Raw genomic sequence first — 24,838 nt, 5'->3', positions numbered from 1 at the left:
ATGGATAAGATACCCCATTCTTAATAAGCAAGATTTACTCAAAAGATTACATAGTTTTGTAATTTATTCAAAATTTGATATTGCTTGGATTGTATTTACTTTTTCAAAATATAATCTGTTATGTGAATAGCTTAAACTCGTTTACAATATATATGCTTAAGTTTATATCTTTAATAAATTTTTAATTAAATTTTATTTTTAAAAATAAAATGGGAACTTTATTATCACTCATCTTCCTTAAATGGATTTCATCAAAATTGAATAATATTTTAAATATAATATGCCGGAGTTAATTATTAGTCTTTATCAAATCCTGATATTTTGTGAATGTATTCCCAACTTATTGCAAAACTAAATAAACAAATATTATTGTAGAGTCAAATAAATAATAGATGATGAAAATTTTAATGTTATATATATAAAATGAATTTCTTTTAATAAGGTAGATATGCACAAGAGGCTCTCTTAGGTTCAAAGTATACAATATTTACAATTCATTATTCCTCATTCTAAAGGACAAGATCGATACGAAAATAAACGAGTTAGATATCCCATCTTACTTTTATCATATATACCCACAATGAAGTAATACTTTATGTGATTTAAAATTTTAAATCCCTAAACATGATGTCATGAAGTTTAAATTTAAAGTCTATTATGATTTATCCTCCAATGGAATTTATACATATATCATATTGATAATTTCTTTAAAAAAAATCCAAACAAGGTTTAAAAAAAATATGGCAGTAAAAATCGCATTTCTTCAATTATTTTAAACATTTTTTTTTCCCGCAGAGTCCCTAAAATCTCAAGGGTTTTGTAGACATTAGTGATCCAAAATTAAAGATAGCAAAAGGGAAAATAAAATGCCATCGTTGCGGTCTGCTCCTCCGGCTTTTAAGTAGCAAAAGGAACAGGCGAAGTGATTAGTGGCTGCCGAAGAAAGAGATGGTGAGGCTCACTGCAGACCTGATTTGGAAAAGCCCTCATTTCTTCAATGCCATCAGGGAGCGAGAATTGGATCTTCGAGGTATTCCAGTCCTGTCCCGCTTTCATTTCTACATTTCCTCTATTCTAATCATTCCTTCCCCCAAACTAACGGAACCCTAGTTCACTTCACACGAAGTTACTCTTCCCGTTTCAATAGTTGAATGGTTGGATGCAATATTGGCTATTTGGGGTGGTTGTGGTGGCATACAATCCATATGCAATCTTCAGCTGTTTTTCTTTCTTGTTCTTCTCAGGGAATAAGGTTGCTGTAATTGAGAACTTGGGCGCTACAGAGGTGTGTTTGCTTTTTCCCTTTCTAAATTTTAGCTACTTCATTATATCAAGGTTTTGCCCCTCTCATCACCAATTGTGGTAATGGGTTTTTCACATATATTCAGCATGTCCACTCCGTTGTTTAAGTGATGTGATTTGTGCCGGCAAAAAAATAAAAGGAAAATGGAAGTTAGATTATTCCAATCATGATAAAATAATTGTTTAACTGGAATTTTGAAGCTGTAGTGAATCTTAAAAGCATCAGTTGGTGTTTTCTCAGGGAATTTTCAACTCTCGGAGGGCTCTGCCCTAGTCCCACCTAAACTCTCTACTTTAGAAGAAAATGAAAGCAAAAGGAACGAATGGCTACTTGTTTATATTTCCCTAGTTCTGCTTTAACTATTATGCGTTTGGCTGGCCTTGACTGAACGTAGATGACAACAATAGATTAATGTTTGATCTAAAGAACCCTATTCACTCTTTACATCTTTTTCTGAATCTTTGTGTCATGACTCCAGCAGTTTCATTTTTCCCCTCTATTCTTTATGCTTTGATGTTTCGTCTTCATCCTTGAGCTATTCAGCTGTGCTTTAAAATTGTTTCAGTGGATTTACTTGTTTGCAGCTTCTTGTGTTTTGCACTTTAATGTTGTTGCTTTTGCATGATTTTTATATCGGCTCATTGGCAGGACCAATTTGATACCATTGATTTGTCTGACAATGAGATTGTCAAGCTCGAAAACTTGCCTTATCTTAATCGGTTGGGTACTTTGCTTATCAACAACAATAGAATTACCCGTATCAACCCCAATATCGGAGGTAAGCTGAGAATGATATTGGGTTTATCATTATTTATTAATATTTTGGGGTCACAATGTTCTTCTGTTACACAAGCTTAGATATCTTTTATGGTGCTTAAATTTGCAGAGTACTTGCCAAAATTACACACGCTAGTTCTTACGAACAACCGGCTTGTCAACTTGGCAGAGATTGATCCCCTTTCATCCTTTCCAAAGCTGCAGTTCCTTAGTCTCTTGGACAACAATATTACAAAGAAACCGAATTATAGGTTGTATGTAATTCACAGACTAAAGTCACTTCGGTTGCTAGATTTCAAGAAAGTAAAAAATAAGGTGAGGTTGTTGGATTGTGTCAAATTCATGCTTATAATTTTGTCAGGCTGTTCAAGTTCATGGTTTAACAACCATTCAGTTATGCAAGAATGTTTTTTTTTTGATAGACAAAGAGAAAAATAAATTAAAACACGCCAAAACAGGGGGCGCTCCCTACGTACACAGGCAGTATACAAACAGGCAGTTATGCAAGAATGTTACATGTAGTTCCATCTGATGTTGCTTACTCCAGATGCATATTAAATCATTCATCTCTTGAATTTAGAGGAAAACTACTGGACTCCTGCAAAACACACACATTAAGTTCTTGTACCTTTTTTCTGTGGAACTTCTTGTGTTCCTTTATTTCATAATGTTTTTAATGAAACTTTATCAGTTATGAAAACAAAAGGGGAAGGACAAGGAGGGAAACAAAGAAACAAAAACTGAATTGTTATTGAGGGGATTTGAGTTTGCATCTGTGATGTCAGTCCTTGGTAATTAGTACGCTTTTGCTTTAAGTGATTTAATTCATTTAGTGGTCTAAAAATAGATCTTAAATATTGAAAAAACTTATGCATAAAACACTGTCTTAATGTTCAAATGGTAACATATAACATATTAAGCAATTTATTTTATTTTATTTTTGATAGGAAAATTAAGCAATTTATTTTATATTGCATGCACGTTGGGTGTGTTTCATATGTCACCAAAATTAGGTTAGCGAAGCATTTTGACAATAATGGAATATTTATTCTGCATCTATTATTTGATGTTAAAAACCTTGGTGGGTGTTAGGTGCTCTTAATAGGTGTTTTGTCTGAGAATGTGGCAAAGATGGTTGATATTGGTGGGTGTTATGTCATCTTAAACAGGTGTTTTGTCTAAGAATGTGGAAAAACTGATTAACCATCTTTTCTTGCATAGTGAAGTGGCATGATTGTGGCTTTTGTCTTTGTCTCTGGGATCTATAGGATATTGCTGAGGATGGTAACAGAGTTTCTAATAGGGTGGTGGGTTAGAATTTGTAATATGATTATGAAGGGTGTTTGGAAAGAGTTTCTCATGCATGGTTTTGGTTTACTTGGAAGGAGAGGACTGATAGTTTTTCTTCTTTAAAGTGTTTCAGTTTCCCATTAAAAAAAAGCTTGAAATGGATTCTATCAAGACAATCTTTTATTTGGGGTTGTGTAAGTCAAGGAGGGATTGATCCTTTGATAATTTCTTGATGTACTCTAGGTTGTAATCATTGGTTCTTCCTCCTTACCATTGTATATCCAATGTGGAGTTGGTGCCTCAAATGACTATTACAATTCTCTCGACCCTTTCATTATGTGATAGCTTTAATTCCTTAAGCATCAATAATATGGCTATGCATTTGATAAAACATGTTTTGCAAATTATAGGAGAGACTGGAAGCAGAGAATTTGTTTGCATCTAAAGAAGTTGAAGAAGAGGCTAAACAAGAACCCCTGAAGACATTCACACCAGGTGAAATGCCAAATGCTTTAGAACCTGCAGAGGAACAACAGATACCAAAAGTGGTGGGCCCTTCACCAGAGGAACTTATAGCTATCAAGGTATTATTTCATTGCATCACAGTTTTTGTCACATTAGCATCACAGGTTTTTGGTTGTATTGGACTACATCTTTTCTTTGTCTAACAATGATTTAGTTGAAAGCATCATTCTAAGAGTTGCCACTTTTTTAATTGTCTTGGTAGAAGAAAATACTTGTAAAGTTTCTCTATGCTGCAAGTAAACCATATCATATTTACTGGAGTTCAATGTTTTAAGTGTCTGGAAGGTGTGTTCTTTCAAGAATTAACATTTTTTAAATCATCCTGGTGGAAGAAAAAGTCTGAACAGCTACTTCATGTTGTGGACTATTTAATTTTTACATGAAATCTTGTCTTTGTGTATGAGGAAATTGATTTAAGTCATGTGAAAAGTCTTATTATGCTATAAGGTTTCAATTTCCAAGTTTGAACTCACCATGCTGACCTATCCACTTTTGCCCTGTGTAGTTACACAATATGTAGTCTGAAGCCTAAAACAATTGTGATAGAGTATGACATTGCAAGTGTCCTGAGGCTGTGTGGTTTTGATTATTCCAGATCTCATTTAAGAAATATCCTAGAACTCACTCATGGAGGTTGTTTATGGGATTTTACTACCATTATGAAATTGGATTTTGCCAAAGAAAATTGCTTGAAAACCAGAAAGCCCCAGTATTCAATCATTCTCAGGATAAGATATCATAATATGACTCATAGACGATATTTTCCAGGCTCAACTCCTCGCTTTACGTTAGCAGACCTCACTTGTTAATCTTTTTTGGACTTTAGCTCCATTAATGGTAACACCTATTTGGATATTGAGTTATTGTAGAATTGATCATGAGAATGTTAATTAGCTTGGATCATAAACTAAAATTGTGTTGGAGAAAACAAGATTCTAAGCTTTGATATCAAGAAATGGTGAACTTATACCGAATTGCAAAATTAATTGGAAATTGCATGAGTTGTTATTACTACCACTATCATTATTTTTTTATTACTATTATTGGAATCTGTATGGATTATTATTATTATTATATTATTGTTGCTATTATTATTTATTTATTTTTTAAAGGCTGAAAGTTGTATGGGTTGATAGGTAATTGAAAGATAGTAAGGAAACATCATATAAATCCATATAAATCTTGAGGAATGTTTGAGGTCTCTTGGATTTTTATCAATGGATTTGGGTTGAAGCGCTTTCTTCAGTTGGCTGACTATAGCTGCTGTTCTAAAATGGGGGAAAAGAAAAAGTAAACAAAAACCAATGCAGAACCTACTATAATGCTTCAAACCTCCTGAAGGAACCTGCTAGAGGTTTCATCCATAGGCTATTCATGGAATTCCACTCTCAGCTAAGCTTAGAATGTCTCTAAGAAATTTGCACAATCAATGTCCAATTATTTCTGTATCAAGAGGCCTATAGCCTTGTATACATTGTGTATACTTTCAGGTGCACTTCTTTAGGCATTCTTAATACTAGTACTTTTACTTATCAAAAAATTTCTGTATCAAGAGATTGTTTTTTCTGTGCGTGAGAGTAAGCAAGAAAGGAGGTGCAGAGGAATTGACAGATTTTAGGCTTTTCAACTTGGTGGGTGGTGTGTACAAGTTTATAGTTAACGTCTTAGCCCTTATATATGGAAAGTTATGTGGTAGAGTGATTGTAGAATCTCAAGATACTTTGTCTGAGGTGTCAAATCTGGGATGGAAGAGGCTTATGCTCAGAACCTTGGTTGTGGTTGGGAATGGGTTGAAGACTAACTTTTAGTTAGACTCCTGGTATGGTGTGAGCCAGCATCAGCTGCTCTCCTTTTAGCCTTTCTATTGTTAAAAATGCTGAGTGGTGATTTTTGGGTGGTGGTGGGAGGCTAAGGGCATTGGAACGCTTGTTTCAGGAGGTCCTTCTATTGGGAATTTGGGAGATAGAGTTGGTGGTTGATTTGTACATTAGAAATTCCCACAAGCAGTAGGGAAAAACAGGCTTGTGTGAGGGGAAGGAAGGAGGGATGCATCTCAGCCACAGCTGTTTATAATTCCTTGTCCACTGAAAGTGTGTATTGGTTTCCCACAAAGGAGCTGTGGGGTTGACTGTTCCTTGCCGGGTATGTTCTTTTTGTTTGGAAGCTAGTGAGATGATTTATTTTCTAGACCATCTCATGAAGTGGAGGTGGTGCTTGATAGATAAGCATCATTAATGCAAGGATAATGAAGAGACAAAAAACCATAGCCTTATCCATTGTGTCCTAACCTGGTTGGCGTGGGATCTCTTACTTGCATCATTTGGGTATCAACAGGTGTTCTTGTGGATGGGTAAGGAGTTGCTGTTGGGAACAGAGGTGCAGGGTTAGGATAAACTGTGGTGGAAGGTGTAAAGCATGATCCTCTTGTACTTGTTTTGGTGCATGTGGAATGGCAGAATGATAGAATTTTAAGCAGGTAGAGCCTTATTCTTAGAAGTTGAAATTATTATCTTTTCGAGTGGTTAGAATTTATTTGGGGTTGGTAAATAACTCTTTGGTGGGTTTTACTTAAGGTTTGGTAAGGGACTTTTGTTGTTTGCTTTTTCCTATTCTTTCCTTTTGTAGTGGTTTTTGTATCCCTCTGGATGTTGGTTGTGCCCCTTCTTTCAGGCTCTTTTTTAATATATATTGTTAAATATAATGTATTTATAGTATATTATCTTTCCTTGTTAATATAGGTCACATGTATGGTAGTTAGGACTCCTAGCCTTGTATATATATATCTCTCAATTGTAAGTAGATATTACATGAATGAAAAATAAGGTTTTTCTCCTTTCTCTCTCTCTCTCAACATGGTATCAGAGCCAAGGAAGAAAACCTAATTCTTTCCTATTTCCCGTGTCATCAACTCCGGGAAACCTTCCGGTGACCGTGTTTCATTCCGGTCACCTTCCCCATCTCCCAATACTTTCGGATCGTCGTCAGAAACCACTCACCGCCGGCGAAATTTTCTGGCGACGTCTTTTTCCGACATCGACCACACCAAGAGGAGCGCCTGGAGGAGATCTCCAACTTTCTCAAAAGCATCGGAGCCAGAAAACCCTCCACGCGCCGGCCACGCGCACTTCTACGGCCGGCGACTGAATCTCACGCGCCAGCGCGTGAGGCCTTTTCCGGCGACGCGCCTCCTCCTCCAGCCTCGCCTGCCGCCGACCAGCATCCCTACCTACCTGGTTCTCCCATCCGAGCCCTGCACGTACCTCTTTTGGGGATTTTTGTCTCCGTCAGCCCTCCAAACAGCCTTCCGGCGAAGTTCCGGCTACTTTCTCTCCACCCCAATCCCTGCACGTGCCTTGGGAAGTGTTCTTCTACCTTTCTGCTGGTACCACGTCGCGATCTGAGGCCGTCTCCCTTTTTCGGTGGTGCCACGCCGCAATCTGAAGCCGTATTAGGGCTCTCTTCGATCCAAATACGTGAATATGACCACCAAAAATCAGATCTTTACCTCTGTTCTCTCTGGATCTCCTCTGATTACCTCAGAGAAATTGGTTGGCAGTGAGAATTATCTCTCCTGGTCTGCCTTTGTTGAACTTTGGTTTATGGGTCAAGGATATGAGGATCACTTGGTTACCCAGGAGGCAGATATCCCTGAGGTTGACCGCGTACAGTGGAGGAAGATCGATGCACAGTTATGTAGTGTATTATGGCAATCGGTTGATCCCCGGATTCTTCTTCATCTTCAGGCCTATAAAACTTGTTTTAAATTTTGGACTCAGGCCAAAGGATTATACACGAATGATATCCAGCGTCTTTATAAGGTGGCTTCTGCTATTGTCCATCTCAGCCAACAGGACTTGGATCTATCTACTTATATTGGTCAGATTGCCTCTCTTAAGGAGCAGTTCTTGACTGTGATGCCTCTTACTCCTGATGTTGGGGCTCAACAAACACAGCTTGACAAGTTCTTCATGGTCCTTACTCTTATTGGCCTCCGTCCGGATCTTGAGCCTATTCGTGATCAGATTCTTGGTAGTTCATCAGTTCCGTCCTTGGATGATGTGTTTGCTCGCCTCCTCCGTATCTCGTCCACTCAGACTTTGCCATCTGATAACGCTTCAGATTCTTCTGTGTTAGTTTCTCAAACTACCTCTCGAGGAGGACGCAGTGGTACCCGAGGTAGAGGCCAACGTCCTCATTGCACCTATTGCAATAAACTTGGCCACACTCGCGATCGTTGCTATCAGTTACATGGAAGACCTCCTCGCACTGCCCATATGGCCCAGTCCTCTGATTCTCCGCTGCCTCAGACTCCGAGCTCCTCCGCATCTCAGACATCTCAGGCTTCTATTGCCTCTGTTGCCCAGCCTGGTAATGCCTCTGCCTGCCTTACCCACACATCTTCTCTTGGACCCTGGATTCTAGATTCTGGAGCATCTGATCACCTATCTGGTAATAAGGATCTTTTCTCCTCTATTACTACTACTTCTGATTTACCTACTGTTACCTTAGCTAATGGTTCTCAAACTGTGGCTAAAGGTATTGGTTTGGCCCTTCCTCTGCCTTCTCTACCTCTCACTTCTGTCCTTTATACTCCTGAATGTCCTTTTAATCTTATTTCCATCAGCAAAATCACTCGTACTCTTAATTGCTCTATTACCTTTTCTGATAAATTTGTGACCTTGCAGAACCGGAGTACGGGGAAGACGATTGGCATAGGACGTGAGTCTCAAGGCCTCTATCACCTCACCTCAGATTCATCTCCTGCAGTTTACATTTCCACTGATGCTCCTCTCCTCATTCACAATCGTCTGGGCCACCCTAGTCTCTCCAAGTTCCAGAAGATGGTTCCTCGTTTTTCCACCTTGTCGTCGCTTCCGTGTGAGTCATGTCAGCTTGGGAAACATACTCGTGTCTCATTCCCAAAGCGTTTGAATAATCGGGCAAAGTCTCCTTTTGAGCTTGTCCACACTGATGTTTGGGGTCCTTGTCGGACTGCGTCTACTTTAGGATTTCAGTATTTTGTCACTTTCATTGATGACTATTCTCGATGTACTTGGTTATTTTTAATGAAAAATCGAGCTGAGTTATTCTCTATTTTCCTGAAATTTTATACTGAAATCCAAACCCAGTTCAATATTTCTATTCGTGTGTTACGCAGTGACAATGCCAGGGAATATTTTTCAGCCCAATTTACTTCGTTTATGTCTCATCATGGGATTCTTCATCAGTCTTCTTGTGCTCATACTCCTCAACAAAATGGGGTAGCTGAACGCAAGAATCGACAGCTTGTTGAGACAGCTCGTACTCTCCTCCTCCATAGTCACGTTCCTTTTCGCTTTTGGGGGGACGTTGTTCTTACCGCTTGTTATTTGATTAATCGTATGCCCTCCTCTGTCTTACACGATCAGATTCCTCACTCCCTTCTTTTCCCTGACCAACCACTTTATTTCCTTCCTCCTCGTGTCTTTGGTTGTACTTGCTTTGTTCATATTCTCACTCCTGGATAGGACAAGCTTTCCGCCAAAGCCATGAAGTGCCTCTTCTTGGGCTATTCCAGGCTTCAGAAGGGTTATCGTTGTTATTCCCTTGAGACTCATCGATACTTTATCTCCGCTGATGTCACCTTCTTTGAGGATTCACCGTTCTTTTCCACCACTTCTGAGTTTCTTCCTGTTTCTGAAGTCTTGCCCATTCCCATTGTCTCCCCACCTGATGCTATGCCCCCTCGACCACTTCAGGTTTATCATCGTCGCCCTCGTGTCGTTGCTCCTCTCCCTTTTCCTGAGGCACCTGCTGACTCACTTCCTATCCCTTCGGCTTCACCTGCCCCGGCTCTGCCTTCTCCTAATGACTTACCCATTGCTGTTCGGAAAGGTACTCGCTCTACTCGTAATCCTCATCCTATTTACAATTTTTTGAGTTATCATCGATTATCTTCACCCTATTCTGCTTTTGTTTCTGCTATATCCTCTGTTTCTCTTCCAAAGAGCACCCATGAAGCTCTTTCCCATCCAGGCTGGCGACAGGCAATGGTGGATGAAATGATTGCTCTGCACTCTAATGGCACTTGGGATCTTGTTGTTTTACCCTCTGGTAAATCTACAGTTGGTTGTCGTTGGGTCTATGTAGTTAAGGTTGGTCCTGATGGTCAGGTTGATCGCCTTAAGGCCCGCTTAGTTGCTAAAGGCTATACTCAAGTTTATGGTTCTGATTATGGTGACACATTCTCCCCTGTTGCCAAGATTGCTTCTGTCCGCTTGCTTCTCTCCATGGCTGCTATGTGTTCTTGGCCTCTTTATCAGTTGGATATTAAAAATGCCTTCCTCCATGGTGATCTTGCCGAGGAAGTTTATATGGAGCAACCTCCTGGTTTTGTTGCTCAGGGGGAGTCTGGTTTAGTGTGCAGGTTACGCCGTTCTCTATATGGCTTAAAACAATCTCCTCGAGCATGGTTTAGCCGTTTTAGTTCTGTTGTTCAAGAGTTTGGCATGCTTCGCAGTACAGCAGACCATTCAGTTTTTTATCATCATAACTCCTTGGGGCAGTGTATTTATTTGGTTGTTTATGTGGACGACATCGTCATTACAGGCAGTGATCAGGATGGTATTCAGAAACTAAAGCAACATCTTTTTACCCACTTTCAGACCAAAGACTTGGGGAAACTCAAGTATTTCTTGGGAATTGAGATAGCTCAATCCAGTTCTGGTGTGGTCCTTTCCCAAAGGAAGCATGCTTTAGACATCCTGGAAGAAACCGGTATGTTAGACTGTAAACCGGTAGACACACCTATGGACCCGAATGTCAAACTTGTACCAGGACAGGGGGAGCCTTTAGGAGACCCCGGGAGATATCGACGACTCGTAGGTAAATTGAACTATCTCACCATTACTCGTCCAGACATTTCTTTTCCTGTGAGTGTTGTTAGTCAATTCCTACAGTCACCATGTGATAGCCATTGGGATGCCGTGATCCGTATTCTTCGATATATCAAAAGTACACCAGGCCAAGGTGTATTGTACGAGAACAGAGGTCATACTCAAGTTGTTGGTTACACAGATGCAGATTGGGCTGGCTCACCCACAGATAGACGTTCCACTTCAGGGTACTGTGTTTTTATTGGAGGTAATCTAATATCTTGGAAGAGTAAGAAACAAGATGTAGTGGCCAGATTTAGCGCTGAAGCCGAGTATCGAGCTATGGCTTTGGCAACATGTGAACTCATATGGTTGAGACATCTTCTTCAGGAGTTGAGATTTGGAAAGGATGAACAGATGAAACTCATCTGTGATAACCAGGCCGCATTACATATTGCATCCAATCCAGTCTTTCATGAAAGGACCAAGCATATTGAAGTTGACTGTCATTTCATTAGAGAGAAGATCGCATCAGGATGTGTTGCTACAAGTTTTGTCAATTCAAATGATCAACTAGCAGACATCTTCACTAAATCTCTCAGAGGTCCTAGGATTAAATATATTTGTAACAAGCTTGGTGCATATGACGTATATGCTCCAGCTTGAGGGGGAGTGTTAAATATAATGTATTTATAGTATATTATCTTTCCTTGTTAATATAGGTCACATGTATGGTAGTTAGGACTCCTAGCCTTGTATATATATATCTCTCAATTGTAAGTAGATATTACATGAATGAAAAATAAGGTTTTTCTCCTTTCTCTCTCTCTCTCAACATATATATATATATATATATATATATATATATATAGTCTGGGATGTGACAAACAATGCTAGCTGACAAGGCATCTGATTAGTGGTTCAGATGTAGCATTTCAAGGGTTGTTTGCAAGCTAGCTGGTGGGTTTTCTATTTCCTTTTGTGTGTGTGTTAATCCTTGTGCACATATCATTTACTTGGGTTGCACCTCTCTTTTGACTCATTTATAATGTTTTATTTACTTACTAAGAATCTTTTTTTTTGATGGTCAATAAGCAAATATATTAAAAGTGCAAGAAAAGGTGCACTAGGCACACATGGAGTATACAAAGAATGTTAAAAGGTAGATAGAAGGAAAAAGAAAAAAAAACAGCAAACCACAAGCCAAATCAAGGAGCCCAAAACAAAGACAACACCATGTGTAACAAAGAAGTAGAGGGCTACTAAATGACTTAACATTGTCCTCGTTTTGCCAAGTGACCAAGGAAAACAAACCGCTCAGAAAAACAAGCAACAACTACTTGCTTCTCCAAATGCCACTCCCCCAAGCCTCTGCTTAAGCAGTCACCCACTACCCCATTGAAAAACAATCAAACCAACTACTGTGAATCCCTTACAAGAACTGGATAGAGACTAAACATCCTCTTCCTCTCCACCTTCCAACCCCTCACCTTATCACTAGCTTGGAAATTTAGAATCCAACTCCCACCTGCACTTCCTGCTTCTTCTTCCTTTTCTGTTTGACTAATTGTAATTAACGGAGCACTCCAACTTTTGAAGCTCCCTGTGAAAGTGAGAGGTAAAGAAAGGTCTCCTCTTAATACTCAATCCCACCACTTTGCGACCCTTTCTAACTTATAGCTTTTTCAATAAGGATTCAAAAACAATGGCTGCTTTCTTGGAGGGGAGAGGAGTTTCGAAGGGGGGTAAGAGTTGGTTTGCAGTGGAATCAAAGACGTTTGAAATCTCCATTGAAGAGATTCGAGGCAAACTGAGAGGGGTTATTCTGGAAAGGAGCAAAGACTTCTCCTCTTGGATAAAATTTGGTGAAAAGAGCTTTAGTTTTCTGTTGGAAGAGGTGGAAGACTGGTGCAGAGGAGAGTCAAGCTCGAGGCGCCTTAAAGTTTGGGAAGAAGGAGGAAGAAAATATAGGCTGGAGTGTCGTTCAAATGATGCCGATAGGTATTTGCTCTGCTCGGTGAGGGACTTGGAAGCAAAGAGGTTTTGTCTAGTATTCCCAAAAGGTAAAGGCTTAGTAGGAGGGTGGTTTCTACTAGCTTAGAAGCTAAGGGCCCTTGGAATTTCTAATCCAGCCATGAGCAAAGGTGATCTGGGTACCTCCAACTCTAAAAAGGAGGGTTATAGAGTCAAAGGAAAAGAGAAAGGGAAAGGAGTTTATCCAAAAGCCGTGAGGAAGGAGACAGGGGAATTAGGGGAAGCTTTGTGGGTGCATGTTGGGGAGCGTGACCTACTCAGTAGGGAAGAGCAGCTTAGTCGCTGCCTGGTAGGATGCTTTGGTGATAGTGTTGAGGCCGTTCCGTCTTTGTCCTTACTGAAGGAGTGGGCGTATGAAAGGTGGTCTCTCAAGGGAGGTTTAAAAATCTCCAGTTTGGGTGGAGCCCTAGTGTTGTTCGAATTTGAAGATAAAGTGGAAGCGGACTTGGTGCTCTTAAGGGGTAGTAGATGTCTTAAGATGAGAGAGTTTTTCTTGCAGAAATGGGAACCTGAAGTGGGGTGTTGTAGAAATGGGAGCCACCCTAAGGAAGTGTGGGTGAAAGTCATCGGACTTCCATTTCACCTTTGGAGTAGAGAAGTGTTCAAGAGTATAGGAGAGAGTTGCGGGGGATTCATAGCTGTGGATGAGGAAATCGCTTTCTTCTCCGAGTTGCAGTGGGCTCGTATTTTGGTGAGAGCCCCTGGGAAGTTTAAACCGGGAACGTTGCAGGTGGTAGTCAGGAATTTTTGTTGGACGGTGAGTCTCTGGTGGGAAAATCCTCCATGGTTCTCGGAGGTAGTAGCAAGGTTAGCCTGGTTCAAAGAGGAGAGGTGGGAGGTTAGGGATGAGGGAGGGGGTGATACACGTGCTAGCGGTAGCGTGCTAGAGGTTCAAAATTTTCAAAGTGATTTGCAGTCTCGGGGGATAGGGGAGCAGGTTGCGTGTGGCAGAAGGCAAAGGGAGGCGGCAGAGGGTAGGAGGCCTGTTGCAGCTGATTTGGGCTCTTCTTGCAGTGGGTTTGGGCCCAGAAAAGAAAAGGGGAAGGCTTTAAAAGGAATGGTTGCTTGGGCTTAAATGGTGAAGTGGTTTGGGCCAAAGGCCCATTGCCCGTTAGCCTTGAAGAGGCGGGCTGGGGGGGTGGGGGCAGGGGGCTCCTAAGCCCACTTTTAATAAAGATGGAATGGGATTTCTGGAGCGCCTCTCCTCGGCTAGGGCTCCGTTTGCTCCCGCGGAGGGTGTAGGGGGGATGGATGCGGAGCTCTTGGCTGTTGAAGTTGAAGTTGCCATGGAGTTGACGTCGCGTCGTTGGAGGGGCACCGACGAGGCTCTAATGGAGGAGGCTTCTAGGTATTACGCTGGTCCTATTTCTTCTTTTGCGTTGGGGCTTTGGGGATCCTCTTCTTCTTCTTCTTTCTGGGGCCACGCCGAGGCTGTAGGGGGTATCGGAGGGGTTGGATTATGGAGCGGAAGGGGAGTTGGGTCGTTTTGAGCCGAGTGTGGGGAGGAACAGAGCTGCGTCGGCATTTGGAGATTGGAGTGAACATTCTCGGGACTCGGGTGACGCTGAGAGAGGGAATGGGTTAGCTCTTCTACTAGTCGGGGAGGACTTTACGAGTCCTTTTGAGAAAAGGAGTGCCTGTCACATAGAAGAAGGGGGAAGTGAGGAAGGGTGGAGTTCAAGTAGCCTTGCGAGGTTCAGTCGCTGCTTGGGGATGTCGACGGGAGGCTTCGAAGAGGAAATCTTGTACTTCTTAAGGAGAATGAAGGTGAGAATTGAGCAAAAGGGTAAGGAAGGGGTGACTAGGAAGACGAGTTTAAAATCTTTAAAATCCAGTGGGGAACTCAAGAAGTTGGAGTGGACTGTTAGCTACAAAAAGGCAAAAATGGGTTCTAGCGTGGGTATTTTCGGAGGGGCTTCAGGATCGGGGTGTAAATGAAGATAAGAATTCTGTCGTGGAATGTTAGAGGGGCTAATGATAGGGATAAAAGGAGGATTATCAAGTCAGTAATTAAATCGTAGAGAGTGGACGTGGTTTGTTTACAGGAAACTAAAATTAAAGAAATGACTATGGGGCTTGTTCGAAGTTTAGGGGTGGGAAGAAATATAGAGTGGAGAGCAGTCAATTCTAGGGGTGCAACTGGGGGAATTTTGGTGTTCTGGGACAATAGACTGGTGGAGCTGGTGGGCTGGGAAGAAGGGATTTTCTCAATTTCGTGCCGGTTCAAAAATTGTGTGGATGGTGTAGTGTGGGTGTTCATTGGAGTGTATGGGCCGTTATACAGTAGAGATAGGGAGGATTTCTGGGAGGAACTTGGGTCAGTTAAAGGGTTATGGAGTGACCCTTGGTGTGTGGGAGGGGATTTCAATTTGGTAAGGTTTCCAGAGGAGCGCAGTAGGGGAGGTGGGCTTACTGCTTCAAAGAGGAGATTTTCAGAAGTGTTAGAGGATTTGGAGCTGAGGGATTATCCTTTGATGGGGGGCCCGTTTACTTGGAGAGGAGGCTTGAATAACCAGGTCCAGTCTAGGCTGGATAGGTTCTTAGTGACGGATAACTGGGATAATCTGTTCAATGGGGCTGTGCAGGGTATTCTCCCCAGACCTGTCTCAGATCACTTCCTGGTCCTCCTAGAAGGAAGAGGGTTGAAGAGGGGACCTTCCCCTTTCAGATTCGAGAATATGTGGTTGGAGGAGGAGGGCTTCAAAGACAAGATGAAGACGTGGTGGGGGAGTTTAAAATTTACAGGGACATCCAACTACATTTTAGATGCTAAATTGAGGGCCTTAAAAATATTCTGAAGATTTGGAATAAAGAAGAGTTTGGGTTCGTTGAGACTAAAAAGGGTGAAGCTCTTATGCAGGTTGAGTATTGGGATGAAAAGGAGAAATATGCAGCTTTAAATATGGAAGAATGTGAAGCAAGAAATGGAGCAAGGGAGTCCTACAAGTCTTGGGTGATGAAGGAAGAGATTTTTTGGAGGTAGAAGTCTAGGGAGTTGTGGCTGAAGGAGGGGGACAATAATACCAGATTTTTTCATAGGATGACGAATGCTCATAGTAGAAGAAACTGGTTGTCCAAGTTGAAAGTTAATGGCTGTTGGCATTCAAAGGAAAATGATTTAAGAAACAGTGTGGTGGGGGCGTTTCAAGAGCTGTACTAAGAAGAAGAGGGGTGGCGCCCTAGTGTCGACGGGCTGTCCTTTATGGGGTTAGATAACAGTGAGGCTGAGGGGTTGGAGAATCCTTTCTCGGAGGAGGAGGTGTTAGCAGCTCTTGCGGATCTAGGCAAAGATAAAGCCCCGAGGCCGAATGGCTTTACAATGGCGTTTTGGCTTTTTGGGTGGGATGTGGTGAAGGTTGAAATTATGGGCTTTTTTTTTAGAGAATTCCATGAAAGGGGCAGATTTGTAAAATCTCTAAATGCCACCTTCTTGGTTTTAGTCCCTAAGAAGGGAGGTGCAGAAGATTTGAAAGATTTCAGACCGATTAGCCTTGTGGGAAGCCTTTACAAGTTGTTGGCTAAGGTGTTGTCAAATAGAATCAAGAAGGTAATGGGAGAAGTGATTTTGGAACCCAAAAATGCCTTTGTGGAGGGTAGACAAATTCTTGATGCAGTTTTGATTGCAAATGGGGTTGTGGATTCCAGGTTGAAAAGAAATCAAGGGGGTGTGATGTGCAAGTTGGATATAGAGAAAGCCTATGATCACATCCGCTGGAAGTTCTTGTTGGTTGTGGTAAAGAAAATGGGTTTTGGGGAGAGATGGATTAAGTGGATAGAGTGGTGTATTTCTACTGTAAGATACTCTGTTCTTATAAATGGTTCTCCTTCCGGATTTTTCCAAAGTTCAAGGGGTTTGAGACAAGGAGACCCCCTATCCCCTTATCTGTTCGTGATAGTTAATGGAGGTGTTTAGCTGCTTAATGAGAAGGGCCATTAGTGGGGTTTTTTTATCAGGATGGAGGGTAAGAGGAAGGGGTGGAGAAGGGATTCTGATATCTCACTTGCTTTTTGCGGATGACACCTTGGTGTTTTGTGAGGAGTCTCAGGATCAGTTGACGAATCTAAGCTGACTTCTCATGTGGTTTGAGGTTTGCTCAGGGTTGAGAGTTAACTTGGAGAAGAGTGAGCTTATTCCGGTGGGGAGGGTGAATGATATAGTGGATTTGGCTTTGGAGTTGGGTTGTAAGGTGGGTGGTCTGCCTTCCAGTTATTTGGGTTTGCCTTTGGGGGCACCCTTCAAATCAGAGGCGGTATGGGATAGTGTTGAAGAGAGGTTTAAGAAAAGGTTGGCTATGTAGAAGAGAGAGTATATTTCCAAAGGGGGAAGACTCACCCTAATTCGGAGCACTCTAGTTAGTTTGCCGGTTTACTTCATGTCTCTTTTCCTTTTGCCCAGAAAAGTAAGGCTGAGGTTGGAGAAGATTCAAAGGGACTTCCTGTGGGGGGGAGATGCTCTTGAACAGAGGCCTCATCTTGTTAGGTGGAACTTGGTTTGTCTGGAAAGAAAGAAAGGTGGTTTGGGGGTGAGAAATTTAGCTTTGATGAATAAAGCTCTCTTGGATAAGTGGAATTAGCGTTTTGCCATTGAAAGTGAGGCTTTGTGGAAGCAAGCGATCAATCACAAATATGGTGTAGAGGAGGGGGGTCTTTCTTTTTAATATACTTCTCTTTACTTATAAAAAAAAATAAGGATTCAACTTCTTTCTCAAAGCCTTCCATAGGCAAACCTAGACACTTGCTAAAGGAGATCAAATTCCTAAATGATAGGTTGATGAGGTTCTCATCAACACAACATTCTTCACACCCATCGAGTCCTTCCTAGGGCTACCCTCTCTCAAAACTCCTACTTCACTGCATGACTCAAGGTTCGTGCATTTGGCATCGTTAGAATGGGTCGCTGGGAAATCCAAACCCAGACCCTTATTGGAAAACAAACCCACATGTCCACCATCATTACCCTTACATTGTACTGAAGACCCCTCGACTTGCTCCCTTTGTGGAGCAAGGCTATTAGCCAAAACCAATGAAGCGCCCTCATCTTTGAACGTAGAAGAAAACCAAGATGAAGCGGAAGTTCTACCCCTAACACGAAAGCAAAAGGTGAAATCTTACTCTCAATACCATCTGTAAAACCATCCACTTCCACCAAAAGGCTTTGAGCTACTGTCAAGATGCAAGGGTTTGGGAGAAACATTCGGACCACCTTACCTTCACTAGCCAGCAAAGGGGACCTTTTAAAAGAAATTTTAGGTCCACTAGTGCAAGGACCTTCAACAGGAAGAGCATGGCCTTAAAACAAGGAACTCTTAAAACCAAAGAAGCAAGACAAGGCCTAAAGCACTTAGGGCCTCCCACCTCTTGACCCAAAGGAAAAAGAGGGCTTGGAATTGCTTTGCCCACTAACCCAACAAGGGCCTAAATAGAAGGCTCAACAGCCAACCCCTCATCTAACCCTAGTGCCATCAAATTGTTGTTGTAAGGAGAAGACAGTGGGCCTGCCACAACTTGGTCAACACAAAAAGCTTTGAGGATGTCGTTTGACTTTTTGCACATTTCCCAAACTCTACCCCCACACTTCTAGCCATGCATGACCTTCCCTTGTTATCATCCTTGGACTCTAGCATTGTGCAATCCTCCTTCACAGAAATCAATGACACCTATGGTGGAGTCTCCCACCGTAACTAAACAACATAAGCCAAAGACCCTACCACCATATGTAGGAGCCTAGGCACCCTCCCCTTGTTGGAGCTTACTAGAATTCTAGTCCACTGTAAATGACATCTCTCTACTATATCCACATCCACAACCACGGAACCTTTGCAAGCGTCATCCACTCTCTTGAAGAAATCCTTTCCCCACAAGTGCATAGGCAAACCAATCACTCTTACCCAGATTTCTTTAGCAGAAGCCCTTTCCTTCAAAACAACCCGCTTCAGGGATCCACCAATCTACTTCAAACTCTTTCCTTAGAAAGAACAACACCCCATACACCTTATCCTTTCAGCATTGTTAGCTTTCTCGAAATCAAACAAAATCAAAACACCACCCAACAATAGTAGATGAAGGTTCCAATCAGACTCCAGTTTTGATTCCAGAGAACCCGCTTTGGAGCCTCACCTACAACTAGTGTTTTAAGAGGCTTTGAGGCGACTCTCAAGGTGAGACTCTGTAAATTAGCCTTGAGGCTATAGCCTTGACATACGGTAATCAAGGTTTATAGCCTTGAGGCTTATAAGCCTACCTAGTTGAGGCTTATAGCCTTGAGACTACAACCTCGAAGCTATTGAGGCTTAAGCCTCAAATATTCAAAGGGTTTTAATGGGTTTAGGGCTTTTTAACATGTTTTATAAGATGTTCAAGCCTCAATGTTCAACGGATTTAATGGATTGTGCTTTTTTTAGGTTTTGATATACATTTATAAGTTTTTTCTTGAGTTTTAAGATTAGGGTTAAAGTGTTCATAGATGATCATTAAATGATCATGATAAGATTTATTGATTGACTTAAAAAAAATGATTTTATTGATTAACTCTAAGGAAGGAGAAGAAGCTTGTTTTTTGTTTTTTTGTTTTATTCTATTTGCCTACTGGTGTCTATTGTTTACATTGTGCATAGTTTGGTACTCTTTTTTCTTAAGCGTTGTTAATATATATCCAATTTCGCCTTAAAAAAAAGGACTAGGATTAAACATTTTAAAAAGTAGGGGCTTGGTTAACTGCTAATTAATCTTTTAAATGGAGAGGGAATAAAGGGATTAGGAAGAAGAAATACCACAATAATTGATGGATGAAGAAGAAGAATGCTTATACATTAACATTGATGTAGAGGATGATACAACTATTGGATATGATTATGATTCCATGGATGATCCTTACTAGTGATAGTGATGTGAGTGCTAAAGATAATTTGATGAAGCCAAGAGAGAGAGGTGGATTATAAAAGAGAGAAAGTGGAACTAAATTAGAAACTAATGATGATGAAAAACAATTGATTTGATTATTATGAATTCTATAGTTTTCATATTGTTCAATTTTCATGTGATTTTATTTTCATTTTTTTTGAAATTTTTTCTCTTCTTATTTATCATTATTTATTTCTTTAATTTTAGACTTAAGCCTTGTTCCGCCTTAAGGCTTATGCCTCATCTTATTTGGGCAAAACGCCTCAAAACCACTTTTAGCCTTTTAAAACATTACTTGCAACGTCTCTCCACCTACCCACAAGACAATACTTCAAAGGCTTCATGTTATTCTGTAAATCCTCCTGCCCACATTGGATTCAGACAATCTCTCCCACTTCCCCCTTGCCTCTGGCAACTGCATCTACAATAGAAACTCCTTTATGACGGATTTCTGCTGCACACTCCCTCCTTTGGCAAACATCCCCCTGAGGCAACTTTGAAGGACTGTTTATAGGAACAACATTGATGCTCCTCAACTTGCTTGCCAAAGTCTTCCAACCCCCCTACACCGCCCCTTCCTTCTAGAAGGATTAAGTAAAACCTCTTTGCCTCTGCTGATAAAACTGAACACTACAAAAAACTACCTACATTATTGCTTTAAAGTCCAGCTTAAACACTCTTCCTCCTCCCTTCCACTCCAACCTAAAAGGAATTCTGTTCAAGTTATCACAGCATAGTTCAACCCCCTCCCCCTCAAACAACAAAACATGGCCTCTCTTGCCAGATGAGATCTAAGAGGAAAAACCTCGAGCTCTCTCCACAATCAGACCAACTTCCTTTCCTTTGACCATCTCTTTTGAGATCTCAAAGGATTTCAAATCCACCCCAAACCAACACTTTTTCCCATTCTCCTAGAGAGCTACAACTTCATTAGCTGCTCACTACTGCATTGATTCCTTGTCTCAATCTTTTCTTTCTATGGTTGGGATGTTGATCAAGCCAAAACTGTGGCTCAAGCTTCCCTTAGTGTCCTTAAACAGTTAATCATGTCAGACACTTATCAAGAATCTCGTGTTTGCTATCTCATATGAGTTTCAGGGAAGGGTGAGTAGTTGGATAAGAGTTTGTGTTTCTTTACTGCAGTTCTATTTGCTAGTCTCTACCTTTATGAAGGGCTCTTGGGGAAGGTTCATGGAAGAGGATTAGGAGGGATGGAAAGAGTTATCAAAGTTTGCATCTTTCCTCAGGGGAAAGAGTTCACTTAAATTCAGGGCCTTTGAGTTGTTTCCTATTTCTAGAGACAGAGGCCTCAGCTGTTCCAGTTTGCACACATCTGGAGGTTGTTGCACTCCCAGACTTAAGTCCTGTGAGAGACTTTCAGCATTGGGAGGTAGAGATTGTAGGAATTATATGAAACAATCAACAACGAGCAAATTTGAGTGAAATCATTATTAGCATCAGCTAAGTAGGGGGGTTGCTTTCCTTGTCAAAAGGATTTTGGAATCTATAGTGCTCCAAAAAATGCAGTTTTTTCATTTGGATGAAAGCTATAGAAGAATCATGACCTTGGATTAGCTCAAAGTGAGAGCTAGAGCATGACTGGCTGGTTTGCTTATCCATTGTGTCGAAACTAGCATTACTGTCCTGGATTATCTCTTAATTAGTCCAGAGCATGACTACCAACAAATTCCCTAATTAAGAGACTGCTGCTTTGATTACTGTCCTAGATCAAGATTGATTTTGGTGGTAGAGGAGACATTGTGGATTTTGTTGGCAGCCTACTTTCCTTTCCCTGTTTGTGTTGGCATGTTTTCAGTCCCCATGTACATTTGTTGCATTTCTTTTAGAGCTCTCTAATTTGGTGACAGGAAATAGAAGTATTCAGTGAAATAAGGATTCGTTAGTTGAAAAGGAGCCTCTCAACAAATGAACTAGTCTGGTCATTCTTTTATGAAGGTTGACTGATTTGTTTGACCAGATAGTATGAGGATAAGCCTATGGAAATCCGTAAGGTTCTAAGTAATAGTTTTCCTGTGAGAAGTGTTTTTTCTATTGTTTGATCAGCCTCTCTGGATCAAGGGATTTGAGGGAAGCCTCAGCATTAGTTTCAGCTCCTGGATATTCTAACATGCAAAGAGCTTGAGTACTTACCTTTTGGCAATTTCCATTTATCATGTCTTTTCTTAATCGTATAAGAGGTGTTTATTTGTATGCTTTGGAGCCAAGTTGATATTTTATATCTTTTACTTATTCTTTGTCAGTGAAAGCTGCATCTTTTCTCTTCATTGCATGCTTGAACTTAAAAATTCATGTTTTCCGTCCATATTTTGTTGTTGTGCAGGCCGCAATTGTGAATTCACAGACTCTTGAAGAGGTTGCAAGGCTTGAAAAGGTGCTGTCTTTTGTTTAATTAGACTTGGATTTCATTTTGTTTTTCAATGTTTATTCTTTATTTTTAACACCATGTTTTCATATGAATTGTGCTTGGGTAGGCATTGAAGTCAGGGCAGCTTCCAGCAGATTTGAAGAGTTTGGTTGAGAACACCAGGGCTGATGTTGTGAATGAAAAGGATGACAAAATGGTCTCCAGTAATCCAAATACAAGTCGAGATGAACCAAAAACTGTGGAAGAACAGAAGAATGATGATGTGGCACCAATGGAACAGGTATTAGTTTGCATATTGTGTGGGTTCTTGGCTGTTTACTTCAACTTTATATGTTCTCTTACTCTTCTGTTTTGGATAAGAATGATATGGCCTTTTCTTTTTTAGCCTCTGTATGTGCTTCTTTGCAGTTCTATGTGTAGAATATATTGCCTTTTCTTGGTTTTGGTTTCTGAAGAAACCATTGCAGCTTTTAGTGTTTTTTTGACTTAGACTCTTAGACTTATGATTCATTTATCTAGATATTATGGATTTAGGATTAGTTTATTCAGAAGATGCACCCAGCAAAACAGAGAGAAAAAAAGACAAGAAAGTGAATTCTTTTGGACCATAAAATAGCTGAATTGTAAAATATCCATAACAAGAGAGAATTTGTGATTGGCCTAGGGGAAAAGAAATGATATTGCAGCAAGCAATTAAGAAAAACTAAATGCCATTGAGAAATTGTTTTGGTTTCAAATGAACTTAGACTTGTCCTTGTTTGTTTGAATTCATTTTCAGTTTAACCTCAAGGAGGACCTTGGCCTATTAATAGCTCATTTAATGTCAACTTTGGAATGATATTTGGCATGCTTCCTTAGTTTTGTTTTGTTTTTTTCATTGGTTTAGAACAATCTGGATTCTCCTCAAGAGAATATCTGCAAGGAAGAGCTTACAAGTGAGTCATATGGTAAAATGGAGAGACTAGAATGTCTCTTATGTCCAGAATATTTTTGTGAAATCACTTTGAGAAGCTCACGGGGCCTGTTCTTGTATGCATGACTGATTGGCCCTTTCTCCAACATGATCAAATGTACTTTATCACAAATGTAAACTTGAACCAATATGGTAGATGTAGGTGGCATGCTTCACTCAAGTCCCTGGACCGAGCAATGATGCTTATGATGCATCAGACTCTATAATAACAGCTCTATAATTCACATGTATTTTATATAGATTACTCACTGTATCTCATGTTTGACTGAGCCAAGTTGTTGTTTGTGCTTGTGTGGGGGATTTACTGTGGCCTGTTGTGGTTGAATGTTTTAGTGGCTCTTCCTTGTTTTTCTTCTACCTAATTCTACTTTTAGTCTGTATGGTCCATTATTGATCATTAATAAGGTTATCAGGCTATTACTGTGCTGTCTTTTCTCCGCTGGCATTCATATCACAATTGATTTTTTACACTTGGATCTGGTTTGAGGGTTTTGTTGGTGGTTTTTGAGATTTGTAATATGTCCCCATCTATTCTGTACTGAACTTTTGGTTTATGCATGACACTTATTTTTCTTCTCTCTTTTTTATCTTTTTCCTTTTTAATATTGTTAACCTCTATGGTAAGGGTTATGGTTTTAATTCTGCATTCTTTTTTGCCTTTTTTCAGGAATAGATTCTGTGTTCCCCATTTCCAGTCACTGCAAGAATGCTTGTTCCATTTACACTCCATGCTGGGCATTTGACTATCAAAATTTTGGATTCTTTTAGAATGTAATATGAATTTTTAGGGATTTTTGCACCTTGTACTATTGTACCAAGTCTGAGTACCCCTCCCATCTGCCTGAGCTCACTGGTGTTGAATCTTGCAGTGCAAGTGTGCTTCTATCTCACTCCGCAGGCCTTTCTGTTTATCGACCATGCCGAATCTGCATTGTGCTTACGTTGCTTTTGAGACGTGCAGGTTGTTTACCTTGGTCTACCTGAACATTGTTAGGAAAATGGAAGATGCTAAACTTACAGTTTCTTTTAACACACTTAATTTGGTTATGTGATGTGATAAAGCCATGTCAAAACTTGGTATGAACCTATTAGTATATGAAGTATTGCTATATCATCACAGAGAATCTAGAAATTGTTGTTTATCAGCTGTTACCTTGTTAGGTTGATAAGCATGTGTATGCTCATACATGTCCATCAAAGTTGTTCATGGTGGAAACAAAGTCTTGTTTGTTCCTTGAAGAGCCACTTCATATATTTGTTGTGTATGAGATGAACCTAATTCACAACATACACATCATTTTTTATTATTTACTTATTTATTCTTCATTTTAGTATGAAAGGTCAACCAGATATAGCTCTCCATTTACTCTGATTTCAATGTTTTTTGTATGGGAAATTTTTTTTCTGCTAACAATGGAACCGTGGTAAGCACTAATTCCTCCACATATTCTTCTTAATGGGTCTTGCAGTGCAATAGCATGATTGACAGATTTTGTTTGGATGTCAAAGTCCAATCCATTTGGTGGTCGCTTGTAGGTAAGCATGACTTAGAAGTGTAAAAAACACTTCTAACGTAAAATGCGTCTTGGTAGTAAAAAAATGTTTTTGAAGAAAGATTGAAGTTGGATAAAATTTAGACAACACTTCTAAAAATTAAAAAGAGGAAAAATTAGCCCTTTTGATAACTGGTTTTAAAACGTTTAAAAAAAATAATTTTTGAAAATTGTTTTTTAATGTTTAGTAGAACAAAAATTTATTTGAAAACATGAAATGTTTTAACTTATTTTTATATTTTT

The 24,838-nt window shown here is 40.3% G+C and overlaps 1 protein-coding gene across 2 annotated transcripts; it reads left to right on the top strand.

The window, feature by feature from the left end:
- The first annotated feature begins 836 nt into the window (after window positions 1-836).
- On the top strand, window positions 837-24,187 carry LOC100264276 (U2 small nuclear ribonucleoprotein A'). Of its 2 annotated transcripts, XM_002275360.4 has the most exons (8): window positions 837-1,030; window positions 1,245-1,285; window positions 1,952-2,081; window positions 2,190-2,395; window positions 3,781-3,954; window positions 22,025-22,075; window positions 22,176-22,349; window positions 23,710-24,187. In XM_002275360.4, the coding sequence occupies exons 1-8, from the start codon at window positions 949-951 to the stop codon at window positions 23,713-23,715; spliced, it is 864 nt and encodes a 287-aa protein (XP_002275396.1). In that variant the 5' UTR covers window positions 837-948; the 3' UTR covers window positions 23,716-24,187. The 2 variants fall into 2 exon arrangements, with proteins under 2 accessions (XP_002275396.1, XP_059592117.1); XM_059736134.1 differs by having other exon boundaries at window positions 22,176-24,187.
- Window positions 24,188-24,838: the final 651 nt, after the last annotated feature.

This window comes from Vitis vinifera, chromosome 1 (genome assembly GCF_030704535.1).
Source record: "Vitis vinifera cultivar Pinot Noir 40024 chromosome 1, ASM3070453v1".
NCBI lineage: Eukaryota > Viridiplantae > Streptophyta > Magnoliopsida > Vitales > Vitaceae > Vitis > Vitis vinifera.
This window is presented reverse-complemented; position numbering and strand designations above follow the sequence as displayed.

Bases quoted from the DNA above. Each gene is read 5' to 3' on its own strand.
- LOC100264276 (XM_059736134.1), top strand. From the start codon at position 949: ATGGTGAGGCTCACTGCAGACCTGATTTGGAAAAGCCCTCATTTCTTC. The intron at 1,286-1,951 runs GTGTGTTTGCTT...GCTCATTGGCAG, and splicing joins AGAACTTGGGCGCTACAGAG to GACCAATTTGATACCATTGA. The intron at 2,082-2,189 runs GTAAGCTGAGAA...TTAAATTTGCAG, and splicing joins TATCAACCCCAATATCGGAG to AGTACTTGCCAAAATTACAC.